Source organism: Aulonocara stuartgranti, assembly GCF_965226115.1.
Source record: "Aulonocara stuartgranti genome assembly, chromosome: 12".
In the NCBI taxonomy this organism is placed as follows: Eukaryota; Metazoa; Chordata; class Actinopteri; order Cichliformes; family Cichlidae; genus Aulonocara; species Aulonocara stuartgranti.
In genome coordinates, this window is record NC_138948.1 from 25,791,680 (window position 1) to 25,818,842 (window position 27,163).

The window sequence follows — 27,163 nt, forward strand, 5'->3', positions numbered from 1 at the left end:
TACTCTGCTTCCTCAACCATGCCAAAATGCTGAATTTTGGTTTCATCTGACCACAGCGCTTTCTCCCAAATTTTCGCTGACAAACTGGAGAACTTCAGACGAGTCTGTACATGAGCCATGGGACATAAGGAGGGGGACATAAAAATGAGATACTCTTCATATTTGTTGCAAGTAAACAAACTTACAAACATAGCAAGGGATCAAATAATTATTTTCCCCACTGTAGCTCTACTGGTTATAGTTATCAAAAGTTTATCCATACGACAATCAATGCATGGTATGTCACAAACTGTAAATCCAGTGCCAAAATGCTGTTGTGAGAAGAGTAGCCTTTCATATGAGCAGTTGTATAAACTGTTCAACTTCTAGATCAGGAGATTAATCTTTTTGTTAAAGTACTCCTTTTATCCCCTGACGTGTCCGTCTGATCTAACAGGTTGTGCAAAACATATTTCGCCTCCAAACTGCATGTATCACATCAGGACAGAAACATGGAGCTAAAGCAGAGCAGGGCGGGGCAGTGCGCATGCGCCGTTCCTCATTGTGGCCCTCCTCTCCTTCGAGCTCGTCTGGGTTTCAGGGACCCGTTATAGGAGTGAATCAAGGTCTACGAGTGCGAGACAGAGGTACAACTTGTCGTTTTAGGCTGCTGTTTTTAGGCCGCACGCTGCGAACTTGACTTCATATATAGAGACATTTTCAGACAGAGGCATTGTTCTCTCAGGGCGTCGACTGGCCAACAAGCGGAGCATCCATTCATCCTTTCATTGGTAGCTGAGGTTTTCCAGTCTCGCTAGCTAGCGTTAGCCAAGAGGCAGGGGGCACCCGTGTCGGAGAGAGCTTCAAAATGTCGGGGTACCAAGGAAAGAAGAACATCCCACGAATTACAGTGAGTTTTGTTTCATTTTATCATATCTGTCCTGCAGTGGAGGTGTATAAAGGGTGTATAAAGGGTACGGTGAGCTTCACAGTTTAGACCAAAAGCTAGCCAGCGCTTATCCATCCATTTACACTGACGCTGTCAACAGCAGCAGCAGCAGCAGCCCAGCTCCACATACCGACAGCCTGGGATGGTAACCAGCTAGTGTGCAAGCCTTTTAACAATTCCTCATTTGAAATCTGGGTCTTACAATTTTTTCTCTGTAATGAATACTCAGATCAGGTCATTTAGCTGCCATTATTAGCCCTTATTCTCTCAGAGCATCCTCAGCCTGAAGGGTGTAGTTAACAGGTTTAGACACAGATTCCCTCACTGTGTCGTTTTTCATCTTCCACCTTCTATCCTCCAGCATCCACCATGCCTGCCCTCTTCAGTGGACTATGTGTTTTTTTGTTGTCTTTCTTTCTTGTTTATGGATTAAAAAAATCCTGATTCATATTCAGTCAAATATTGCTACAGATCCTGATTTGCTAATATACATTAATTTTGCTTTGATTTATGGTGCAGCTCTTCACCCAGACCACACATAATCATTAGGGGGAATGCAGCAGGCTTGCTGTGATAGTTAAAAGAAGTAAAACCTCACTCGCAAAGTAGGTCATTGCACAGCTCCCATCCAAACCCTATGCTTTCATCATGCAGCAAGAGGGCTGATTCTGCAGCATATAGACTCAGCAGCTTTATGTTTGATCACTTAATCACATCAAAATCTTTTATGTACTGGCTGTGTTTCATACAGATGGTTGTCAGGTCCTTCGCAGGTCGATCCAGGGTCATAAACACACGAGTCTGACATCCCAGACACGCCATGCAGACAGCAGCAACTCTACAGCCAGCCTTTCCCAGGCTTTCACACTCAGTACAACACCACCTATTAGTCTGGAGTGAATGAACTAGATAGTTTCACTCTGCAAAGCTTTAAACAAAATGCCAAGGTTAGTCTGAAAAGCACTAGCTGAATTTGTTCAAAGCACACTAAAGCAGGAATAATAGCAGTCCTTTGAAGAATGTGCCTTAAGAGTTTCACAGCAACTTAACCTCTGCTAGCACCATATTGAGGTGCAGTTGTTTGTCGCACAGCTTGATTTTGATTGAGGCTGTGTGTTCTTTTATAGAGTTTGGCTCTTGTATAGGTCTTTTTTAATTTTTCTTTGTAATCTCTAACTGTGTCATATCCATCAATATCCAGAATTTGTCTGTTAATAGTTGATTCATGGTTATTACACAGTAATATTAAAAGAGACATGCCAACGGCTTTTGTCTTTAATTAAAAAACAAAACACAAAACTAAGATTAGGGTCAAACAAATGCTTTTTATTTAAAACAATGACTTAAAGTTATGGTATATCCTCTGATATAGTTTTCCTTTCAGACACACCAAGGTGAAACAGAGTACCCTTTTTGTGCATTTTAAGGATGCGTTGCCAGGAGGGAAGTTCCTTAGCGCCATCTGTTGGACAAACTATGCAAACAAATAATTGAAGGGTGTTTCTTTCATCTCCTCTTTGCTTTTTAACTTTAACATATCCGTGATTCTAAATGCTGAAACGATGGATCAGCAAATAGCTAATATTTCCGATAGTTTCGATTCTGGCTACCCAATATATTTGTGTGGTAATTGTCTGATAATTGATGCATAAAAGATGAAGATGTTGCTTTTTCTTATTTTGGAGTTTATGGTAATGATCAGCATCTGATATATGATTTAGATGTTGGCACATTCATTTTGGAAGTTGAGGACTACATTTGATATTGTATGTGTATACCGCAAGCTCAGTACACTAGCTGCTGACCACTCGGGCACAGAAAGGACACAGGTTAAATGACCCACTTATGTCAGCGCAGTGGTTTGTGAGATCATGTCAGCCATGCCCTGTACACTTAATGCTTCCTGCAGTCTGTAAAGCTGGACACACTGAGTGTTTCCTGCTGTGAGTTTTGCTGCAAAACGTTTTTTTATATCTTCGGAGACCCCAGAAAGCCTTTAGGAGAAGTAGGCCAGCCTGTTATGCTTTCCTTTCATCTCATTCAGGTGGAGGTAATTGTGTCACTCAAGAGCCTGCGCTAAGAATCTTTCCCTCTCTTCAAATGATGTGTCTGTTATGCATGAATAAGTCTACTAAATCAATCCTAGTCATCATGTAGACAGGTTGAGGATTGGTATGGATCAAGCCATGCTTTGCATGAGACTTTGAGCAATCTGGGAAATATTCACAGCTTTAGCTTCGGTCACTCTTCTTTTCTAAAACTGTGTTTGTGGGTAAAAGATTTTCTGTTGAGTCATGGATCAAACTGCTGGCTGCTGGAAGTTAAAATAAAATATTTATTGCTTGGTTTAGCTAATGCTGAGAAAATGCTGTCTCATCCTTTCAGAGTGACCGCCTTCTGATCAAAGGGGCGAAGATAGTGAACGATGATCAGTCGTTTTTGGCTGATATCTACATGGAAGATGGAGTCATCAAGTAAGTCCTTCTTTTTCTGCTTTTGCTTTTTGTAACTTCATTCACTTCTTTATGCCTGATTTTTTTCTTTTTGTTTGTCTCATTGAGGCAAATTGGAGACAACCTTATTGTTCCTGGTGGAGTTAAAATCATTGAGGCTCATGGAAGAATGGTGATGCCCGGGGGTATTGACGTGCACACCCGATTCCAGATGCCTGACCGAGGCATGGTGGCTGCGGATGATTTCTACCAGGGTACCAGGGCGGCCCTGGCTGGGGGGACAACCATGATCAGTATGTGACACATCAGACAGACTTGCTCGTGTATTTTCAGCCAGTTTACACATACAGCGATGTTGTTTTGGGGATTATGACATTGCAGATGTGAATGCCATCAAGCGTATGATTTAATTTAACAGTTTGCTTGTGCACATGAAATCAGACCTGCTTGTTTGTATTCTATAGTTGACCATGTGGTGCCGGAGCCTGGCGTCAGCCTGGTTGCTGCCTTCACACAGTGGAGAGAGTGGGCTGACAGCAAGTCTTGCTGTGACTATTCTCTGCATGTGGACATCACAGAGTGGAACAAAGGCAACCAGGAAGAGATGGAGACTTTAGTGAAGGACCATGGTATGTAGTCGGAGTTGTACTCAGCTCATGTCTCCCACGTACGGCTCAAAATCTTAGACTTATCTGACTTTTTACTGGGGTGGTGAAATGTTGCCATTTCCCTGTTGTAAAAAGTGGTTCTCTGACTGCGTAGGAAAGAAAATCAACCTGCAATAACCTAAAATTTTTGCTGTGCAATTTTTTTTTTATCCTTTTGGTTTTTTTACTTCCTCCCTTCGCTTTGGGTTTTTCCCTCTTTTGCTCTCTTTATTCCACCTTTTGGCTGTTTTCTCTCATAAGTTTTCTTCCTTCAGGTGTCAACTCTTTCCTGGTCTATTTGGCTTATAAGGATGTTTTCCAACTTTCTGACTCTCAGGTATGCTTGGCTGCTGGGATCTCTGCTGAGTCGTCTGTCACAGCACATGTTTTGTAGGCTTTTAGATGTCTTTGGTATAAATGACCCCCACCCCCCCCAATGAGCTCGACCACTTTTCTCCATGTTCTTGTAGATCTACGAGGTGTTCAGTGTCATCAGAGATCTCGGAGCCATCGCCCAGGTTCATGCTGAGAATGGAGACATCATTGCAGAGGTAACGTAGCCCCTTATAAAGTCAGTGATGTCAAACCAGATACTTCAGTATTTGATAATAATGTTTTTGTGGATGTTTTAGGAGCAGAGACGTATTCTAGAGCTGGGGATCACAGGACCTGAAGGTCACGTGCTCAGCCGCCCCGAGGAGGTAAGACTGATGATGTCTAAGAGTGACAAGCGACAGCCTGGATATAGTGTGGAACAGAAGAATCACCTGTGTCTCACCTCATTATCCGCAGGTAGAGGCCGAGGCGGTCAATCGTGCTGTCACCATCGCCAATCAGACCAACTGTCCCCTCTACATCACCAAGGTGATGAGCAAGAGTGCTGCTGATGTCATTGCTCTGGCTAGAAAAAGGGGTAAGAAGAGAAACTTATAAAAATACTTTCTCTTTTTTTACAATGCTTGTATTCCTGACACGTAGCGTTGACATCATCCTGTCTGCTCCTGCAGGTGCTGTGGTTTACGGAGAGCCCATCTCTGCTAGCTTGGGCACAGATGGTACTCATTACTGGAGTAAGAACTGGGCCAAGGCAGCAGCCTTTGTCACTTCTCCACCACTTAGTCCTGATCCAACCACCCCCGACTACCTCAACTCCCTGCTGTCATGGTAGGTGCTTTAAGCTAGGACATAAACAGCTGTAACGCAGTGATTTGACAGATGTTACAGCTGTGTGCTGCATTTGAATTTTCAGCTGTATCTGTAATCACATTTATTATCGAACACCTGATGACAGCAGATAATCATAACATTTCCATGAGCAGCCTTAATAAAAATGTTTCATTTCAAACATTTTCGGATGAATTAATCTAAAATGGCACATTACACATCACACACATGAAGGATATCTCGCTTTGTTTCTTATGTAGCGGGGACTTGCAGGTGACCGGAAGTGCTCACTGTACTTTCCAAACTTCTCAGCGTGCGGTAGGCAAAGATAACTTCTCCCTCATCCCAGAGGGAACCAACGGCACCGAGGAGAGGATGTCCCTAATCTGGGACAAATGTGTGGTGAGCTTAATGTGACCCACTTTTCACGCATTCCAGAAAATTTGGAACATAAAGCAAAATCCCCGGCAAACCTCGCCGCATGTTTACACTCACTGAAATTAAGCGATCTGTTGTCGTGTCACTAAAGGTGACCGGAAAGATGGATGAAAACCAGTTTGTGGCAGTGACCAGCACTAACGCGGCCAAGATCTTCAACCTGTACCCCCGCAAAGGCCGCATCGCCGTGGGGTCCGATGCCGACCTTGTGTTGTGGGACCCAGACGTCACTAAGATCATCTCAGCTAAGAGCCACAACCTGGTCAGATATTTACATAGCTTGTTACGACTCTTGATTCCCAATATATTTAGTCATTTGTGTGTCTTATACATAATGTGACCTAATTCTTAAGCTCAAATGCTCTTTGCATGCTGAGCCTGGTCTGTGTTAGCAAGTGAGGTATTAATATGGTATTAACAGGCAGGAGTGACAAAAGATAGAGAATAACAAGGAATCTGAGTGAAAAATAAGCTTCAAATATATCCTCTGTTTTATTATGCAAATTTTAAATTTAAAAAATGACTTGTTGCACTGTTCACTATACTAAATGGCATCTTGTTAACTGTTTACCCCTTGAAGCCAACTTGACTTAAAGCTCTCAGCTGAGGGGTTTCTGTCATATTTCAGTTGTGCTTATAGACTGGGTGTACATCAGAAGTAACTCTTGGAAAAACCCGGAAACCACATTTTTATTGATATATACTAAAACTGTGGTAAGGACTCCAGACCATTACAGACTACAGGACCACCAAACCCTCCCCCGCATCCTCTGATGTCTCCTTCCTCAACGAGCTCAACAACTTTTATGCTCGTTTTGAGCGAGGGAACCCCACAACCACAACCAAAGCAGACGTGACGCCAGACCACCAACCTCTGACTCTCTCCCCCACCGATGTAGGAGCGGTGCTGAGCAGGATCAATGTCCACAAGGCTGCAGGTCCCGATGGCATCCCCGGGCGTGTTCTCAGAGCGTGTTCTGAGGAGCTTGCAGGAGTGCTCACAGACATATTCAACCTGTCCTTGGCCCACGCTGTGGCCTGCAAATCCACCTCCATCGTCCCGATACCCAAAAACTCCAACCCATCTTGCCTCAATGACTACCGCCCAGTAGCACTCACCCCCATCATCACTAAGTGCTTAGAGCGACTGGTCCTAGCACACTTCAAATCCTGTCTCCCCCCCACCCTGGACCCCCACCAATTCGCATACCGCCAGAACAGGAGCACAGAGGATGCAGTCTCCATCGCACTGCACTCTGTCCTCTCACACCTGGACAACAACAACACCTACGCCAGAATGCTGTTTATAGACTTCAGTTCAGCATTCAATACAATCCACCCCTCACAACTCATCAGGAAACTGACAGACCTGGGTATCAGTTCCCTCATCTGCAAATGGTTACTGGACTTCCTGACCAACCGCCCCCAACATGTCCGGCTGGATAACCGCTGCTCATCTACCATCACAATGAACACCGGTGTACCACAAGGCTGTGTGATGAGCCCTTTCCTCTACTCCCTCTTCACCCACGACTGCAGACCTGCTGATGGTTCCAACACCATCATTAAGTTTGCAGATGACACCACGGTGATTGGCCTCATCAGTGACAACGATGAGGCCGCCTACAGGGAGGAGGTGGATCGTCTGGCTGAGTGGTGTGACACAAACAACCTGCTGCTTAACACCGAGAAGACCAAGGAGCTCATCGTGGACTACAGGAGGAATGCTGACCCACATCCACCCATCCACATTAAGGGGACGGCTGTGGAGCGTGTGAGCAGCTTCAAGTTCCTGGGAGTCCACATCTCCGAGGATCTCACCTGGACGACCAACTGCTCCAAGCTGGTCAAGAAGGCTCACCAGCACCTCTTCTTCTTGAGGACTCTGAGGAAGAACCACCTGTCCTCAGACATCCTGGTGAACTTCTATCGCTGCACCATCGAGAGCATCCTGACCAACTGTATAACAGTCTGGTACGGGAACTGCTCTGCCTCGGACCGGAAGGCGTTGCAGAGGGTCGTGAAAACTGCCCAGCGCATCGCCGGAGCACCACTTCCTGCCATAAAAGACATCTACAGGAAGCGGTGTCTGAAAAGGGCTGGGAAAATCATCAGAGACCCCAGTCACCCATCACATGGACTCTTCACCCTCCTGCCCTCTGGGAGGCGCTACAGGAGCCTCCGGACTAAGACCACCAGGTACCGGAACAGCTTCTTCCCCACAGCTGTCAGACTCCTGAACTCTGCCTCCTGACATCTGACCCACGTTAACTCATGGACTGAACATACACACACACACACAATGGACAACTGTACCCTCAAACACACAATAATAACATGGAGTGAACCACCACTCACAACCACTAGCACTTTATATAGCCTCTGTAGAAATTATCCACACCCTCACTTACCTTAACTGCACTACTGTATAGCCCTGTGTAAACAATCATTCTGTACATACGATAATTTTTAATCCTACAACTGTTTACAACTTGCATAGTTCCCATTTCTGTATAGCTGTATATCTCAGATTCCTGTAAAGTTATTTATTTCATATTCTGTATAGTTTTTCATATTTATATCCTGTTCATATCCTGTACATAGCTTGTACTCACTACAGCCTGTACATACTTATAGTTATAGAATATTCACAACATACTTCATACCGTGTACATTATAACATAATAGACCCATTTCTGTAATATACTTACATATCTATATTATTGCTAATATATATTGTAATATATCTATATCACTAAGCACTTCTGGATGGATGCAAACTGCATTTCGTTGCCCTGTACCTGTGCATGTGCAATGACAATAAAGTTGAATTCTATTCTATTCTAACTCATCATTAAGGTACAGAGGAGGTCGTCAAATGGTCGCCTTTTTGAGGGAAAGGATTAAAGCAGGCAAAAAAAAAAAAAAAATCGATATGATGCAATATAAGATATCAGGGAAATTTACTTTTGCTTCTGTACCTCAGATATTTATTTAGGACTTTTAAGAGATTTCTGCTAATCTTGTAAAACCATAAAACTTCTTCGTGTTCCAGGCTGTGGAGTACAACATCTTCGAGGGGACAGAAGTGCGTGGAGGTCCTCTGGTGGTGATCAGCCAGGGCAAGATTGTGTTGGAGGAGGGCAGCCTTCACACCACGGAGGGCTGTGGGCGCTACATCGGCCGTAAACCCTTCCCGGACCACGTTTACAAGAGGATAAAAGCTCGCAGCAGGGTGAGTCCTGTGCGTGTATCTAAGGAGCAGCCACAGCTGCGGAGACCTCATTCTTATAATACGAATGACCGTGTTATTATGTTTAGCTCACAGAGCTGCGAGGAGTCCCGAGGGGTCTGTACGACGGGCCAGTTTGTGAGGTGACTGTGACTCCCAAGGTGATGTCCACAGTTTCCTCGGTGAAGACTTCCCCTGCCAAGCAGCAGCAGCAACAACAGCAGTTTACTCACCAGCCTGTGCGCAACCTTCACCAGTCTGGCTTCAGTCTGTCTGGTGAGTCAGAACACCTGCCAGTTTGCCTTTTTTCACAGCTGGCCATTTAGATTGTCTAATATTTTATTCGAAAATATTTTTAGGCGCCCAAATTGATGACAACGTTCCTCGTCGCACCACTCAACGCATCGTGGCTCCTCCCGGTGGAAAAGCTAACATCACCAGCCTCGGCTAAGCACTTTTTCTCCACATAGCCAGGGAGGGGGGTCGCAGGGCCACACGGGACCAGAGGCTGCTCTTACAAATGTCACATCACGTCCCTTTGCTGATCACCTCCGACTCCCCTATGCAGCCCACACCATTTATTAATATTCACACATACCACCACGTCACCTCATGCAAAGAAAAAAGAAAGCACTATTCCATTTCGCTTCACCGTCTCGAGATAGTTAAATACCGAGGAAGGATCAAGTGAATTGAAGCAGCTCTTTTTTTAATGCTGTTTTCACGGCCAGTTTGATTATTGATGAAATTAATTTGTTTACATTTTTTTGTATATTTTCAGCTGCATGTGATTGTTTATTTGCCCTCTTGGCTCAATAAGCTGACCCAAAAGTCACCCCAAGGAATATTTTAGCAACAGGAACCTTTGGCGGTTGTTCTTCTTGCGCTGTTCGTTTTCCACGTATTAGAATGTTTTGGTGGTTCTCAGACATCAGCCATCTTTAGCTGAAAGCAGAGCCTCTGTTGCCACCGTTAACAATGCTGTTTCTACTGTTATGAGACTGTTTGTTCAGAAATGAGAAATTAGATAGTAGAATATTGTTTTTCAATAACACCTCAAGTCTGCAGTATTTGAATTTATGCTTGGTTTTAAGTTTAAGCCATGTATTGAGCTGAGCAATTCACCTATGTCTTCCTTTAGTGATATAGTTGCACTCTGTTTCCATTTTTTTTTTAAAATATTGTCTTTTTGATGTTTTATGTTTTAACATTTTTAAGTCATTTTGGAAAACGCTGACTGCACTGAAAGGAAAAGAAAAGGGTATTTTTAGGGTTAAACCACTCATTTAGCTTCACCCCGGGGGAGAAATTGCTAGTGTTCTGCCTGAGAAACACACTCTTCCCTCATTTCTTCCTCGCGTTTTTTCCCCTCATGTTGGTTGATAGGTTGTCTGGGCAAAAAGCTTCCAATAATAGCAACACTGGATGTGGTTAAGGATATAGTCAGTCGAAGAAGCTCGATTGGAAGGTTTGCCCACAACCTCTCTGCACCTGGTGCTATAAATATATATATAAAAATATATATGACCATTGCTGTATATGTGCAGATGATGTCACAGCAGTCGTGTAAGCTTTGTAATAACAGCAGCCGGGGTCGAGTCACCAGTTACCCAGTTTTAACAGAACACGTTTTGCACCTGTAACAATCCAAATGGTTGAAACTGTATGTGAGCTTGCAACTTTTTATTTGTAACAGATTTGTCTGTATGTTTTAGGATATGTGTTGAAATACTTGCCTGCCTGTTCTGTAAAGATATTGATAGCACACTGTATCTATGAAGGCTCTTTAAAGATGTGAAACGATGAGTTGTTTTTTGAGACCTGATGAAAAAAAGAAATGCTTCTGTATGTACATGAAACCCCCCACACAGTGTGCTGATGATGTGTCCACTGTTCTCGGTGTTAGTGTTGTGAATGAATTACCGGGTATATTGTTTTCCTTCCTCTCTATCTATCTGCCTGACGTTGTCAACACCAGATTCACTCAAGCTAGTAACCGTATCGGTCACACAGCGTTGTGCAGCCATACTGTAAACACTGGATTTTTCCCCCCTCCTCATTGCCTTGTCAAAGTGTAGGTTTTGTATGCCAAGCTATAATGTGAAGTGATTTACATTTGGGAAACTTTCTTGATAATGGTCGTTGGGTTGTAATGTTGAGCACTGTTGTTTGCCCTTCTCCACCTAGTGTGATACTACTGCTCATGTATGTTTTGTAGGATACCAGAGTTTGGGAGGAAATCATCGATCCTGTCAGCATTTGGTTGTGTTGACTTCAGTGGATTAAAATAATAAAAATAAAACCTGTGGTACTGACTTCTTTCTTTTTTCTAATAAATAAAAGATGTTTTGACACCAGGAAAATACAAAACACACTGTTGTGTAGACCAAGTCCTTGGGACCCTCATGGTTCAAAAAGTGTTTTGATCATAGTTACAGTCTTGGATAATTATCCAAGAATTATTTGAGATTCTTGAGTTCAGACATTTAATTCCACTCTCCCAGTGATTTAAAGAATATGAGCTTTCAATATTCATTCAGATGTTTTCTAGAATGGGGTTAATTTTCTTCTGTCATTAGACAGTTTTTCTTATGTACATTTTCAACATGTTCAGCTAGTTTGTTCTTCTGTGTGAATTTCAGTTCTGCACTTTGGCTGTCAGGTGAATGACTCGGTGTATTTCACATCATTAAACATTGTTTTCCAAAGATTCAGCAATTATAAAAATTCAGCTCAAACCATTCAGCTATTAGCATTTACACTGCATTTTCTACAGGAAATGCATTCTCTAGTGTTATTTACCAGTTTCACTTACTGTTGTTGACATGTTAAGAGTTAAGTTGAAATTCTATTATAAATATTAACATCAGTATGTTATGTTAACAACACTTGTGAAGGTATTTAGAGAACCGTAAGAGACTCTTATAAACATCTGAAAGAAAATCATCTTTAATCATAGATGGAGACTTGTGCAAAAAATATTATTTTTAATTAATTATATTTTTTAATTTGATTTCAGTTTCTCTGTCAGTCAGTTTCTTTCGGTCTGACACAGCAACTGCACAGAATTTTTAATTTTTGGAAGAAGCCTTTTTTTGTCTTCTGTTTGATTTTAAGGTCTTCAGACTCCTCTGTCTCAGCTGTCTCAGACATGGATGCAGTTTCAGCAGAAAGTTCCTCACAGGGAACATTAGGCACTGGCAAACTTTCAGAAAGGAGTTCCTCACTGGGAAGAACATTCAACACTGGCACATTTTCAGAGGGAAGTTTATCAACTGGTGGAACATCGGGCGTTGAAGGACTGTCTGAAGGAGGTTCTTCATTTGGAAGAACATCAAACATTGGAAGACTTGAAGGGGGCTTAAAGATATTGGATACGTGATTCTTTGCTACACCAGCAATCGTCTTGAGCAGCACTGGTGCAAAGTTTGCAATGTTGTTAAGTAGAACTTCCTGGTTCTTGTCTTTAAGAATTTAAACGGAATCGTTCATCATGCTGAGGAGTTTAAGTGTTCTGTAGAATAAGGCTATTTAAATATCTTTTAAACATATTTAAAGCACCACAGAAATATTTCAAGACTGTAGCTGGACTGTTAATTGTATGTCAGATGTGACCCACTGAAATTAAGGAGGTATAGCCTCTGGAAATTTAAGGAGCATCCGGGCTATGTCCCTTATTTTATTAATATTGTTCACTGCCCATACCTGAAACAGAAAACACATTTACAGTGCAGTTTTGTTCAGAGGTTATGTAAAAAAAGAAATCTCCAAATTACTTGTGAGTGTTCTAGACTTACCAGTTTCAGAAGAGGTTTGGCGTCGTCTCCTTCAAAGTCTTTTAATTCAAACTCCCAAAGCCTTCAAAAGAAAACAAAAAAGAGGTTTTCTGTCAGCATTTACGCTTCATCGCAAACAGACTTTCAGGTGTCACAGTAACTTAATCTCCTGTTTTAATTTTTATGTTTTTTCCCGACTATAAAATTACACCATGTGTTTAAAAAAAAAGCATAAATAAAACCTGGCTGCTCGTTTGATCACCGAGGACTCCAGCGGTGTGGCTCAAGTAGTGTTTGTCTTTTGGGAAAATCAGGCCGGTGTAATTTAGGTGAATTTCACAACGTCTCACACACTCATCTGTGTTTTCCAGCCGTCTTTGTCATAGTTTAACAGCATAATCAGATATGATGTTATATAGTAATAAAATAGCTCATGCAGTGAATAAGGGGTAACACCCTGATAAGCAATGCTTCACTTACTCTTAGTTAGGGTGTCGTTGATTCGAAAGCTGCACAGCACTTTGTCAACATTTCGGGCGGGAAGGAATCCACTTCCTCTCACTACCACTTGGAAGGACTCTGACAAGGCGAAGAGAAACACATTATGTCACCTCATCTATAAAATATTATTGAAAATAAATGAAGTTATTTCATCTTCTTTGGTCCAAAGTAATCCCAAGCAGCAGTTTACATACACTCGTGTTGAGCATGAATGTCGTGGCAATTTGGAGCTTTTAATAATTTCTTTCAACAGTTCTTTTTCCAGGGGAAATTAGTTTAAAACAAGAACTGGGTGTGCAAGTTGGATTTTCTCTAATCCACACAGGGTCAAGTGTGGATTCCCCTCAGATGAGAGGAAAATGGCGTTCAGGAAAATCCAACAGTTCCATGAACTAGAAACCACACGACAAAAATTCCCTTCACTGTCCCAGTAAAGGGAATTTCACATCGCTTATTATTATTTAAGATGTAATGAAAACATTGCGTCACTTACCCATTTTCCCTGGGTGATGACATCATAAAAAATGATGTCATCCCCCATTTGTCCAATGCTATTCGGCCTCTCTGCATGTCCAGACTTCTCAACCTGAGTTGTCCCTCTGAGATATTCTGTCTAATCTCGACCATCCTGGTTGCTCTGACTTTGCCTCATGTCTTTTTGTCAGTGTTACCATCTCCAATCCATACATCACTACCATCTTGTAAACCTTTCCTTTCACTCTTTCTGCTATCCTTCTGTCACAAATCTTCTGTAGTGCTCTTTCTCAGCGTGAAGCCATGCTGCTGCTCGCTAATTGTCACATTTTTCCCATATCTCCACAGTACGGCTCATCAGCTTTATCCCTCAGTAGTTACTACAGCTCTGTGGAATCCAATCCACCCACCACAATAATACTAAACACCCCCAACAGTTTATCCATGCCTCAAGTATCCTGTGTTGATCTTGAAATTGTTAATTAATGACTTGCTACACTAAGAATTCTGTAATTTAATTAATTTAAATACTAATGATTATAGAGCACACTATAGTTATGGGAAAACATTTGCACTGTTGCAAACAAATAGTTGCTTTGCAATTTGACAGAAAAACTGATTAAATAATAAACTGTGATTAGACTTAGCACTCAAGCTGAGGCCAAAAAACAGTGCGTGCAACGGTTCACCTAACTCTGCTGCAGGAAATTAGATTATGAGTCACCGCTGGGTTCTGACTGATGCTATTTCGTTGTGTGGGGAATAATCGATTGAGTATTTCACATGCAAAGATGGCTGCAACTGCCTTCCTTTGCAGACGAACAGCAGGGGTCCCAACTGTGTGAGTGTTAATAAAGACTTCTAATAAAGTCAAACAGCTGGATGCAACAAAAACACCTCAGGGTAACATTTTGTCAAACTAGGATTAGGCTACAGTCACTGGTGAGTCTCATTAAACAGCCTTTCGCAGGCAGGGCTGTGCCAGCACTGGCAAATCAGGCGTCTTTAATTTAATTAATTACATTTAATTAAAAATAATTTTTTAGTTTAGTTGAGTTTTTTTTTATTATCTGGTGTCTATTGTGTCTGATGCTAAGACTAAAATATGCCTTTTGACCCAAACATTAATTCATTATGGACTGGCTTTAATCATTTATTAATATTATTTTTATTTATTTATTTATTTAACTCAGTGTGAGATTTATTTCAGCAGTGTAAGAAGACAAAAGATTGTGACACGGAGAGAGTTGGCAAACCTGCCTTACATTTGGTGTGAAAATAAACACTATCCATCTTCTGTTCATATGAATATTATTAGAATGTGACTTTGAGGGCTCTTTAATAACAGGGGTGAAATTTTCTAGATAATTAATTAATATTAATAACAATGATTTGTAATTAACGTGAATATTTCTCACTCTATTATAATTAAAAATGGTTTTTCCTTCAGCTTGTTTTTATCTTGTATACTTTTACTTAAGTAAATCTCCTGATTAAAATATCCTGAAATAGATTAACTGTAATTGATTCACTGGGACTAGTGCTTTTATATATTGTACCATCGTTTCCGGGGACTTTTTTAAGGATGTGCAACTCTGTAACAATCCTTTGCAAAAGGATCTATGTGGACGTGCATGCAGAGAGGCAGTGAGACACTAGGTGGAGCCACAGGGTTGTGGTTCTCACTCTCCTTTTATGTTCCAGCTCCTCAGTCGCTTCTTCCCACAGGGATGCTTCCAGCAAAAATGAACCGAACATGACATCTCCGTCACACTGAATGCTCACATCAGTTAAAAACTTCTGTGATTATGTAGAGTGAAGCCCCTGGCTGTTTGACAGTTGTCCAATTAGGACTTAGCATGATGAGCGCACTGATTAAACCGGAGAGGGGAATCCTTTTATGTCAACATCTTCACCCACTGATGAAAGCTTTAGAAAGGAAGAAGAAGAAGAAAAAAACACATCAGGGAGTTTACAAAGCTAAACCCTCTTGGGGAAGTGCAACCATGAGTCATCAGCAGCACTTGCTTTGCTGTCAATCCAGTGAAACAGACAGTGCTATTATAAGACCACAATCCCTCCCAGAATTGATTTGTCATGACCACAACATCATCCACAAGTAAGTGAAGGCAGTAAGCCTTACATTTATTCCCTCTTCAGGTTCAGTGATTGTAGTGATTGTCTGCACTTTTTTTCAGTTTATCAGAGCAAACGCACAATAAAGAATAGCGAAGATGGCATACCCTGGAATTTAACCCTAAATACACGGTGTTAGGCTGCTGGATAAAAACAGTGGGTGTTTCTGGTGAAACAGAGGAGAATCGCTCTTGATCTGCTCCACTCTGCGTCTGACTCCCACAACCCCTAAGTTCTAATTATAGTATTCATTGCAGCTATTGCATTTGGAAGATGGTATAACTTTACAAAGCGCTGCACACAGGTATTTTGCTGGTTGAGATTTTTCTTTATAATCCCAGGGCTCTATGGAGAGATAACAGAGGGAGATGTGAATTAGGTCGTCTGTACCATCTGTACGTTATTGCTGGAGCTGGCAGCTCTACTCCTAATGGCATCTGCGCAGGGACGTGTGATTTACAGGTTCACAGTCAATGACAGCTCGGACACAGATGAGCACTCCGGCTGCACTGCCGGGTCCCTCCCCTGGGGTTGAAAGCTGTCGACTCCCCTTTTACGACTGAACTCCAGCGTACAGAGAGGAAGACTGGCTTAAAGATGCCGAGCGCATCTCTTCCTCCTCGCACCCACAAAGAGAGTACACCATGGTGCTACAGAGTGAGAAAACAAATCGATAGCGCTGGCAGAGGTTGTCCTTTGCCCTTTGATGCCTCTGCGTAAACAAAGACACTTTGCAGTCTGGAACTCCCACTGAACACTCACATAAGAAGAAGTACACTAGACAGCGCACACCGAAGACCTGACGAAGGCCAAAGCAAAGATCTTCTTTCTGTGTGAAATGTGGCTAAAAAAACCCCCAACAAAAACCAAAAAAAAGGACAGAAACACAAAGAGTAGAGACTGAGAGAAGAAAGCCTGAGACTGTGTGTGACTTATCATGACATCGCTAAATCTGGTAAATTTTTCTAAGAGGCTTGGAGTCGGTCAGGATTGAGGCCAGCAACCACAAGGTCAGTTAAAATTCCACTCAAGTATATTAAGACATCCATCTGGCACAGCTCAGAGGTACATGTAATTGTGGGAATGTGAATAGATGAACTAGAAATGCTGAGGGGCTATATATTAGGCAAATAAAACCCAGTTTGACAGAAAAAAGAACATTTTAAAAAGAAAAAGAAAACAAAGAGAATAAATAACACAAAGGTCCAAAAATGTCCTCATGAATCCCTTGCTAGGAGTATGTCTTACAAATTTATTGTATGTGACACAGAAGTATGTGAGGTCTCTCGGTTTCCACTGTGTACAGAGCAGTACACAAGCAACAATTTCACCACAGGAGCAGGAAGCAAAATCTGGAGACAACAGGAGCACCACTGATCAGCATTTCAGAAATTATTGTCGAACTCATGCAATATATAAGAGCCCCCCTCGTCACAGCTTTAGACATTTCAACTGCTTTTCTTGAATATAAAATGTGTAAACATATAGAAAATCTTTTGCTCTTTTTGGTTTTTCTTCATACGAGCACTTCCCAGATTTGATCGTTTCCCTTATTAGCTGTATCTTGCAGTGCAAAGCTAAAAATCTGCTTTCTTGTGATAACATCAAGATTAAAAAAAAATCACAGAAAGCTTTCAAAGCTGAGATGAAATTTGAAATTGAAATGTAAAAGCAGCCATTATTTCACCACCAGCTCATTCCATTGTGATGTTAACGGAGGAAAAGGGCATTTATTCTCATGTGCGACCTTGAAAGGCTACTCATAACAAATGGATGAAGCGATACAGTGGCTATACTGGCTCTCCTTTTTCCGATAGGGACAGCTGATGGATTTTAATGGTGGGAAGGTTTCTGGTGGAGGTGGGGTGGGCGCAGCCGGACTCCCGCGTGGGAGTCCTGGCCCTGAGGATGCAGCAGCAGGTCCGATGTAAGCTTTTATTGCAGAGTTTGGCCACTTTCGCTCTGCTCGTTTCAGCTGGTCCAGAATCGCCCGCGGGGGCTCCGGAAAAGACCTTCCATTCCCGGCTGTCCCTGGAGGAAGGCGTTCTCGAGAGGGCCATGGAGGAGGAGGGGCTGAGCCGAGAAGGAGGCCCCCTGCTGTCGAGGCCCAGGGTGAGGGGCTGGCCGTGACCCTGCATCTGACTCTGATGATGGTGGTGTGGTCTGGGAGTCGTCCTCAAACAGTGAACTCCAAGTAAACTCTGGAAAGCTTTTTTAAACTCCTGGTTGGAGCATGGGTAGATGATGGGGTTGATGCAGCTGTTGAAGTAACCGAGCCAGAAGGTGATCTTGAAGACGGTGTCTGAAGGTCTGTATGCAGGGAAGATTGAACCTGCAGGGACATCAGACACACATCAGAGACATAATAAAAGATAGAGATGACTGGGAGCTCTCGGGGATGATGTGGCCCTCAGGTATATAAATCTGTGGGAGCATTCTGTCGCACAATGTTTGTTTCGCACACCTAAACAGAATCTGCCATTCAAGACATTTTACTAGTCACCTTTCTCGGGACAAATCACTAGCGCTCATCCTCCGGATATGCAATTCATAACAGTTCATCCAGTAGTTATTGAGCTGCTTCAGTCTGGATTGAAGTGGTTAACTGACCAACGCTGCCTCGAGCTGTGCTGTTACTGTGGCTAAACCAAATTTGAGCCAGTTTTCAGAGCTCCAATTACATGCTGTGCTCTATTTGTGTTTTTTTTAAAGAACACATGATCCCTGAGCAAAAATCTGTTCCAGATCTTCCCTTACACACTTCTCTATATTCTTCAGACACTAAGACATTAAAAAAAATACAAGGAACCCTTTCTTGAAAAATACAATTATAATTTGGCATGCAGCTCATAAATATGTGGGCGATCCTCCATCGCTTTCGCAATTTACCCCTATTTGGGGAAATGAAAAGTTCACGCCTGGTAAAAGTGATGGAGGATTTAAAATATGGAAAAATAAAGGCATTAAAAAAAAATTAAAGACCTATATGCAGATGGCATGCTGCTCACATTTGATCAGTTGTGTAAAAAATATTTAATACCCCCAAAGCACTTTTTTAAATATTTACAATTGAAAAACTATTTGTCATCAAAACTGCAAAGGATTGCTGAACTTCCACCATTGACAAAAATAGAGGAGGTATGCATTAAGAATACAAAAGGGAAAGGTTTTCTCTCTATATATTATAATTTACTGATGCTTTCCTCCAAAGACTCAGCAGCAGATAAACTGGATGCTTGGAGAAGGGAGATCCAAGAGGACATAGATGAAAATGACTGGAACCAGGCTTGCTTAAAAGCACAAAAACAAACAATAAACACACGCTTTAAACTACTGCAATATAAATGGCTCATGAGAACCTATATAACACCTGTCAAGCTTCATCATATGTCCAATGATATTCCGGCCATCTGTACTAAATGTTTAGTTGAAAAAGGAACTCTTCTTCATTGTCTATGGGAGTGTCCTAAAATCCAGGACTTTTGGAAAGATGTTATCAAATATCTGTCCGAAGTGTTTAAGGTAAAAATCCCTTTAAAAGGAAAACTCTGTGTACTTGGAATATATCCAAGGGAATTTAAGCAATCGGGGAAAAAAACTAAATTACTGGACTATGGACTACTTCAAGCCAGAAGAGCCATTGCGCTATGTTGGAGGAGTATGGATGCTCCCTCCATGGGACTCTGGAAGAAGGAAATTGCAGTTTCTCTAGGCCTGGAAAGACTGACATATATTGCCAAGGGCAAACAATGGGACTTTGTGAATATGTGGAAGCCATATATGGAAATTTTAGGGAGTGGAGGTGAAGGACATTTATGAAAAAGAAGGAAAAGAAGAAGGGAAGGAAGGGAAAATCTTGTCTATCCTAACCCATTGTATTTTTGTATTACTGTGAGAACTATGCTCATTTCTACATTTGAATGTGATGTAGGCAGGTCTGATGTATGGATGGATGTGTGAATGTGAGGTTGTTCAACATTTGTTTGTATTGTACTATAAAAAATTTCAATAAAAATATATGGAAAAAAAAAAAGAACACATGATCCCAAGCTGTTGGAAATCACACCACTTCACCCGTCTACGTGTCACACTTTATTTCTAATTGTTTTATCCAAGTTCCACTTGATAGAAGCTTCCTCTTTGCCGCCAAGGTTAAGGATTTTATTAAAATTGATCCCGGATACTGTGCTGCTTTTGATTAGAGCGAGCGGGGAATGTGAGTGGGATCTTTAATGAAGTGGCAAAGGTAATGGCTTAATGGACGCATTACATGCAGGCCTAGTCCTCATTGTATTCAGTGGCTGGCAGTGAAACATTAAAATAATGAAACGGCTGACTTCATGTGTGGCTGCACTATATCTGTCTATCTGCCATCTATTTTCAGAGGCAGGAGAGAAGCTGCCTTGTGAAATGTTTTATTGGCCAAGCTCCTGAGAGGGTTAAGCCTCGGGAGAAAAAAAAATGTGATTGTGATATAGAGATGGATAGAAAGAAGAGGCGGAGAGAGTTGGAGAGCAAATTATTTTGTGCCTGGCTATGCAGCTAATGCATTTTATCCCCAGCTGTGCCAAAACCCCCCAATTCTATTATTGCCCGTACCCCTTGATAGATTCATTGTTGGAATAAAAATAGAAGAGGAGTGCAACTGTTGGGTGAATGTGTTGACGCACTCAATGATGCAGCGGTGTCTGCTGCTGAATGCACACATTTTTGTTTTTTGTTTTTCTGCTGATTGAATTCATTCAGATTGAAAATTTCCAGCCAGCTGCTTGCATGGGATGTGATATTAATCCGGTTTAGCGTCTGCATCCACTGACACTTTTAATCTGAACAGTGCGACATATGTAAGAGTGATGAATATGATCACATGATCAGCGCTCCCTGAATGTGGATATACAGCACGCTGTGTGTTCAGAGCTCTAGATGTCGTGTTTTTGTTGTTCTTAATTTCTCAAAGAGTTTTAAGACTGCATTAAAGTATATCAAGAACTATAGAGAAGACGGGACCAGCATGGAAGCTGCCATCATTGGAAAGAAAATAAGCAAATGTCCCCATATATTTACATCAAGGGCCAAAAAAATAAAAATAAAATCTTCCATAAATCTCTGAAACTGTAACATTTCCAAATTTTTAATCTAATTTAGGTGCTTATGTATTATGTTTATTGTTATTTTGTTTAACCCATTTGTTTCCTGTTTTTCAAACTGATTTTAATCATATTTAAGCTCAATTTAAATATAATCAGTGCCTGTATAACTCTTATTCGTGCTATGTTGCCTTCAGCTGCAATAAGGAAACAAAGGTTGTCTATTTGTTGCTCATTTTGACAGTACTATCTGTATTAAGACTATTACTTCCATACACTCGTGGCCACTTCATTAGATACACCTGTTCAACTGCTTGTTAATGCAAAAAAAAAAAAAAAAGTCAACCAATCACATGGCAGCAACACAATGAATTTAGATATATATGCATGGTCGAGATGACAGGCTGAAGTTGACTTTTTCAGATTTTCTCTGAAAAAGGGAAAATAGAGAAGACAAGAAGAATCCTGTGCTGTAACAATCAGACAGTAGGGTTAGATTTTGACATAAACAACATGAAAGCACTGATCAGTGCTTTCATGTATCAACGTTTCAGGCTGTTTCTGCTGGTGGTGTAATGATGTAGGGGATATTGGGGCCCCTTATTACCAAATGAGCATCGTTTAAACACCACTGCATATCTGAGTATTGTCACTGACTGAGTAATGTGGTCATATAGGGATGGACATCATCCCTTTATGACCATAGTGTGCCAATGTTCTGGTGACTACTTCCAGCAGGATAACGCACCATGTCACAAAGCGCACATCATCTCAAACTGGTTTCTTGAACATGACAATGAGTTCACTGGACTCTAATGGGCTCCACAGTCATAAGATCTCAATCCAATAGAGCACCTCTGGGATGTGGCCGAACAGGAGATTCACATCTCATCTCCAGCACCTCGTTGAATCTTTGCAATGAAGAATTAAAGCAGTTGTAAAGAAAAAAGGGGACCAAGGCAATGCTAGCAAGGTGTACTGAAGAAAGTGGCCAGTGAGTCTATATTATGGAATGCTTTCAGTCTTAAAATATGCTAGAAAATTGTTTAGTAAAATTCATTTAAAGGTAGTAAGGCTTGATTGCTTGGTCACTTGGTCAAGTACCAGTCTGAGATATTATAGTTTTATTTAAATCCTTTTCATTCATTTTCTTATCATCTTCAGTTTTAGTATCATTTTTGGAATTATTGTATTCACTACAATGGTTATATTTACTTGTATAGTATTTCAGTTTTATATTCTTTTTATTATTAATATTATGTAGCACTCTGTGTGCCCTTAACTTGAAAAACTGGAAAAAAAATAAATGAATGCTGCAGATGACCTTTAAATGAAATATGAATGGATTGCCATGGTATATAATTAAACAGATTTTCTATCAGTCTTTGTGCTAGCTATTTTTCTTTTGCTTTTCCCTTTTATTTATGTTGTTTTCTCAGCAGTGAGGTTTTTAAGGTTTGAGTTTAACTTGAAGCAAACCAAACTGAGCACAGAGTTCTGACACTAGGCCTCTAGCAAGGTTGGGTGAAGTGTAGGCAGGTGACTGGCTTCGGTCTCACAAGAAATTTCAGGCATTTTCCTCGTTGCTGTCTGGTTGCTGAGTGTGTTGCTCCTGGCAAGCATGTCTTATTTCTCCTAGCGGGCTAGGCTAGCAAGCCAGATGGGCTCTGCATACCCAATCACCTAACGCTGCCTATTACGCAACCTTGATAAGTCTGTACCCCTTCCTGCTGTTAATTGTCTGCAGAGGCTAAATTCATAAACAGCTTCTCTCACACAGGTTTGAAGATTTCTTTGTCCCCTGCAGCCGTTACCTTACTCTCACTCTTTTAGCTCGTACCCCGCAGCCAATCACATTACAGCCAAAACCACTTCACGTGTGATTAAAAAGCTCCATGACATCTCCCCTGCAGGGTCATCTCCATTTGTAACTCTGGACTGGTTCCTGTGCAAATGTTATTTTTTTCCATCTCTCCCTAGAAGTCCAGTTCAGACCACCTTAACTTAACCATCCGTGATACATGCTGGAGCTGAGCAGGCTGTAGGGAAAGATTGTGCTTGTGTTGCCACAACTCCTGTGTTTTAAATGTACTGTGTGCACACTGAGAGTAGACTTTTAACTTTCTGTGACTTTGTGAACAATGTGTTGGCTATTTTGCAGATTACATCATCTCCATTTTAAATTTGAGTACATATTTGAGTATGATGTATGGACAAAAAGGCCATAGCTCTTAAACTTTGAATTCATGTGTTTTCAGTCCTGTTGCCACAGATTTATCCATGCAGTCTACCTGTAAAACTACTGAAAGAATTAATGTTTTAAAGAGCATGGTGCTGTAACAGATGGTAGTATTGTAACGAGTCAGTCTGTGAAATTTCTTTCATCCTAGATATATCACAGCCACTTTCATGTGATTTTGTGCAAAGTGGAAACATTTAGGAGGCACAGCAACTCGGTCACGAAGTGGCAGACCACGTGAAGTTACGTAGCGGGGTCACCAAGTGCGTAAAAGTATCTGACGCTCTTCTGACTTCATGACTGCAGAGCTCCAAACCTCCTCTGGCATCAACATTAGCATAAAAACTGTGCGCCGTGAGCGTTGTGGCATGGTCTTCCATGGTCGAGCAGCTCCTGTAGGTGTAATGTGTAGGTGGGCCAGTACTTTTGTCCATATGCTTCAGTAATATTTTAGTGTTCAGAGTGGGCGTGTTGGTAAAAGTTCCATATTTGCAGTAAATTACAGACATTTGCTAAAATACTATCCTTGCTCTGTCACAGTTAAATTGTGCAGCTTCTGTTTTATTTACCTTCATGTTAGAAAAGCAAATCTGCGACACCACAAGTTGGTAGCTGGGTTATTAACTATCGCGCTGGTGGTCATAATCTGCTTATCTGCTTTAATCTGCTAAAAAGGGAAAGTTAATTTCAGGCTGTTTGGCTGATGTTTTTTGTACATGTTTCATTTAAGATGAGAGTAATGAATGATGACTGTATTCAACTAACATTTTTTTTCAGTTTTTAATTTGAGAATTTAAAGTTAAATTACATGTGCTTGTCCAAAGTAAAAGAGCCCCAACAATAAACTTCTCTTTTTATAACTAAAATAATAAAAAAAATAAAGACCCAACACTAAGTTAATTAAGCTGAGAATATTTTGGCTGGATTAATAGGTGTGTTTATTTCACTGCAATCAAATGGAACATGTAGAATATAATCAAAATATTTTAATTAGGGAAATATTTTAACTTCAAACTGCAGGATGCATGTTTTTCCTAAAGCCTCATTTTTATCATTCTTTCACTTTTATCAGACTTCAGTCCACTGAAGTCTTTTTCTGATTTAAGTTAAGTATAGAACATGAAACGGTTGTCTACTAACCGGAAAATTTAATCAGCAGCTCCTCCAGGCTGCATGCTGAAGTGTCCCCGGGGGAAGTTACTGAACCCCAAATAGCCTCCAGTGCAACCATCAGTGTATGTGTGATAGATGAATAAAATAAGAACCACCTAACACATAGATATTTGACCCATTGTTCATTTAAAAATGTGTCTACAGGGCTGTGTGTAATTCCCTGCTCTTTCTCCCAAAGTTCCTGTCTTTCTTCTCAATACATCCAAAAATAACTCTTAGGGGGGAAAAAAAGGTTCATCATCTCTAGTTTAAAAAGACACTCGACACCCACTGACACTCTGAGTCAGAGGTTTTTAAGAATAAAGACTCCTGGCTGGGGCTGGAGACAGGAAACATTTCAGTTCATCTTCAGTTTCTTAACATATCACGATAACACGAGGACACCCTGTGAAGCTGTTCTTTATGTCAGCGAGGGCATGCTTCACGCTACGGTGACACTGTCGCCTCTCAGCCACCTGTTTCCTTCCAAAGAGATTGTTGTTAGCTTAACTGTTGATGCCAAATTGGCCTTGGGCGTGGTAGTGAGTGAGTGATTGTCTGTCTCTCTGTGTTATCCCCATGATGGACTGGGTACCTGTTTAGCGTGTCCTCTGCCTCTCATCCATTGTCAGCTGAGATTGGCTCTAGCCCCCACCACCTGACCCTGAACTGGCTAAATGGTAAAGAAAATAAACTGATTGATGCTTTGCACGTGTTGTAGTTCCAAAGAAGGACTCGGTACATATCAAGGACAATCCACAGATAGATACAGAGCCTTTTAACACCCATTTAAATTACTTCCATAATTAAAGTCTTGTAATTATTACATTGGATCTGCTTCCACTTCCCCCTAACCCTAGCATCCTCTTCTGTCACACTGACCCTCTGCATGCCTGGCTTCACTTCACATCTTCTCTTTGGTCTTCCTCTTTTCCTCCTGCCTGTCAGCTCCATCCTCAACATTCTTTATCCGGTGTATCCACTATCACTCCTCTGCACATGTCCAGACTATCTCAGTCTTGCCTCTCAGCCCACAGTTATTATGGATATTAATTTAAATAATATCTACTCCATAATCGAAATGATGCAATCAAGACTTATCCAGCTGTACACATCAGAACTACACCAGTGCTTTGTGATTCATTGCTGAATCTATCATTGTCCACAGACTTATGTGGCAGCGGTATGCACTGTGACGCCAGTATTAGTAAGGGAGCATTCGTGAGCCAAGGCTTTGCCTCATTTCCCAGTCAGGAGCTACTCAGCCAAATGGTGGCAGCTATATTTACAAGCATGAGAGCATGGAATAAATACAAACCCTGCAGGATTTGTTAGGATTTTGCCGTATCTCATATCTACTTGGTTCAGATTTCCTTTTTGCATGATTGACAACAGCACTTGCAGCGCACAGGTCTACAAGTCGTTTGATTATTTCCCTTTGAGCTCATCTTCATTGAACCCGGCGCACTTGAAGACTTAAAGACCATCATATGAAGTCTGGCCTCAGTCCGAAAGGCTTTATCTGTCACTAAAGATCTGCCCCCATGATGAAGGGAGTCACAAACACGAGGGAGAAAAATGGCTCGACATGCCATTCAAGGGTCTGGTTTGAAATATATCTTGGTCTCAATTTTAGTCCTTTTGTTTACAGACGGGGAGCAGTGGAGGATGACAGTGATCTGAAAGATTTATAGAGCCTATTTATAGAACGACTACCTGGCCGAGTCGAAAGCATTTACTACAGCGCTCCAGAGGCCACAAGCTCGTCTGAATGCGAGTAACCTCAATGTCATCCCACAAAGGAGGCATTCACTTAACATCATCTAACTATGAAATTAGCCAGCACTTAAAAACATGACCGTAGAATAAATTGATCAATGAGTATGTAATGGGAATAAATTCAGATGTTGAATTGCTTCCTGAAAGTGGTCTGACTCATGCATAGGAGTAGGTAATCACATATATGGACCTATTTTTAATTTGTGAAACGTTATTGATTAAATGGTTGCAGAGGGTATCATTGACTGTCTGTGCTCCAGTGACATTTCTAAGAAATATGCTTTTTTTCCCCCATTGATACTGAGAGTTAGATGAAATGAGAGTATTTGTCCATTCAATGGGAAACCAGAGGCAGGAGTTAAGGCAGGTGACAACACCAGATCCAATGAAACCGTAATTTCCCATTTTTACACCCGGGTTCTCAAATCCATTAAACAAAAATGTTTAAAGAGTCAGTTCATAAGCTTGGAAGAGCGCTTGGCTAGCTGTCCACTTTTTTCAGTCTGTCTATATTATTCATTCATATTTGCCCCCGAGTGGTGTCAGGATTCAAATTTCACTCCTTGAAAAGACTTCATTTGATCCAAAATGCTGCAGAGAGAGAACTGACAGGGACTAGAAAGTGAGAGCACATTTTTCCCTAACTGGCTTTTCCCCCCTGGCTTCCTGTTAAATCCAGAATCAATCCTTCTCCTCACATACAAGGTTTTTTAATAATCAGGCCCCATCTTATCTTAAAGACCTCATAGTGCCGTATCACCCCAATGGAGCTCTTCACTCTCTGACTGCGGGCTTACTTGTTGTCCTAGAGTATTTAAAAGTAGAACGGTAGGCAGCGCCTTCAGCTTTTACGCCTCTCTTCTGTGAAACCAGCTCCCAGTTTGGATTGAGACAGACACCCTCTCTACTTTTAGCATTAGACTTAAAACTTTCCTTTTTGATAGAGCTGGATCAGGTGACCCTGAACCCTGACCTTAGTTACGCTGCAATAGACCTCAGCTGCTGCTGAGTGTTTCTTCTTCACTCTCTTCTTTGCAATACCTGTGTGCTTATATAGCACTCTGCATTTAATCATTAGTTATTAATTATCTCTGTCTCTCTTCCAAAGTGTGTCTTTTGCCTGGCCTTCCTCCCATCTCCCCCCAACCATTTGCAGC

General features: G+C 41.5%; 2 protein-coding genes across 5 annotated transcripts in view; one reads left to right on the forward strand and one right to left on the reverse strand.

The window, feature by feature from the left end:
- Window positions 1-526: 526 nt before the first annotated feature.
- Window positions 527-11,177, forward strand: dpysl2a (dihydropyrimidinase like 2a). Of its 2 annotated transcripts, XM_082553509.1 has the most exons (15): window positions 527-626; window positions 725-889; window positions 3,314-3,402; window positions 3,490-3,674; window positions 3,846-4,010; window positions 4,304-4,365; window positions 4,499-4,579; window positions 4,661-4,729; window positions 4,821-4,941; window positions 5,036-5,192; window positions 5,453-5,594; window positions 5,722-5,892; window positions 8,686-8,865; window positions 8,952-9,138; window positions 9,222-11,177. In XM_082553509.1, exons 2-15 carry the CDS (start codon window positions 848-850, stop codon window positions 9,311-9,313), a joined length of 1,743 nt encoding a protein of 580 aa, XP_082409635.1. In that variant the 5' UTR covers window positions 527-626; window positions 725-847; the 3' UTR covers window positions 9,314-11,177. The 2 variants fall into 2 exon arrangements, with proteins under 2 accessions (XP_082409635.1, XP_082409634.1); XM_082553508.1 differs by having other exon boundaries at window positions 530-889.
- Window positions 11,178-11,885: 708 nt separating this feature from the next.
- adra1aa (adrenoceptor alpha 1Aa) overlaps window positions 11,886-27,163 on the reverse strand; it is a 37,836-nt gene continuing 22,558 nt past the window's right edge. For 2 of the 3 annotated variants that reach the window (XM_082554676.1, XM_082554674.1), the window contains 3 exons: window positions 13,119-18,081; window positions 12,660-12,720; window positions 11,886-12,567 (listed from right to left, as the gene is read on the reverse strand). In XM_082554676.1, the coding sequence (XP_082410802.1) occupies window positions 17,540-18,081 (542 nt within the window). In that variant the 3' untranslated portion in view covers window positions 11,886-12,567; window positions 12,660-12,720; window positions 13,119-17,539. The remainder of the gene's footprint in view (window positions 12,568-12,659; window positions 12,721-13,118; window positions 18,082-27,163) is intronic. The other variant, XM_082554675.1, reaches the window with a different exon arrangement.

Bases quoted from the DNA above. Each gene is read 5' to 3' on its own strand.
- dpysl2a (XM_082553509.1), top strand. From the start codon at position 848: ATGTCGGGGTACCAAGGAAAGAAGAACATCCCACGAATTACA. The intron at 4,011-4,303 runs GTATGTAGTCGG...TTCTTCCTTCAG, and splicing joins GACTTTAGTGAAGGACCATG to GTGTCAACTCTTTCCTGGTC. The intron at 4,366-4,498 runs GTATGCTTGGCT...ATGTTCTTGTAG, and splicing joins TCCAACTTTCTGACTCTCAG to ATCTACGAGGTGTTCAGTGT.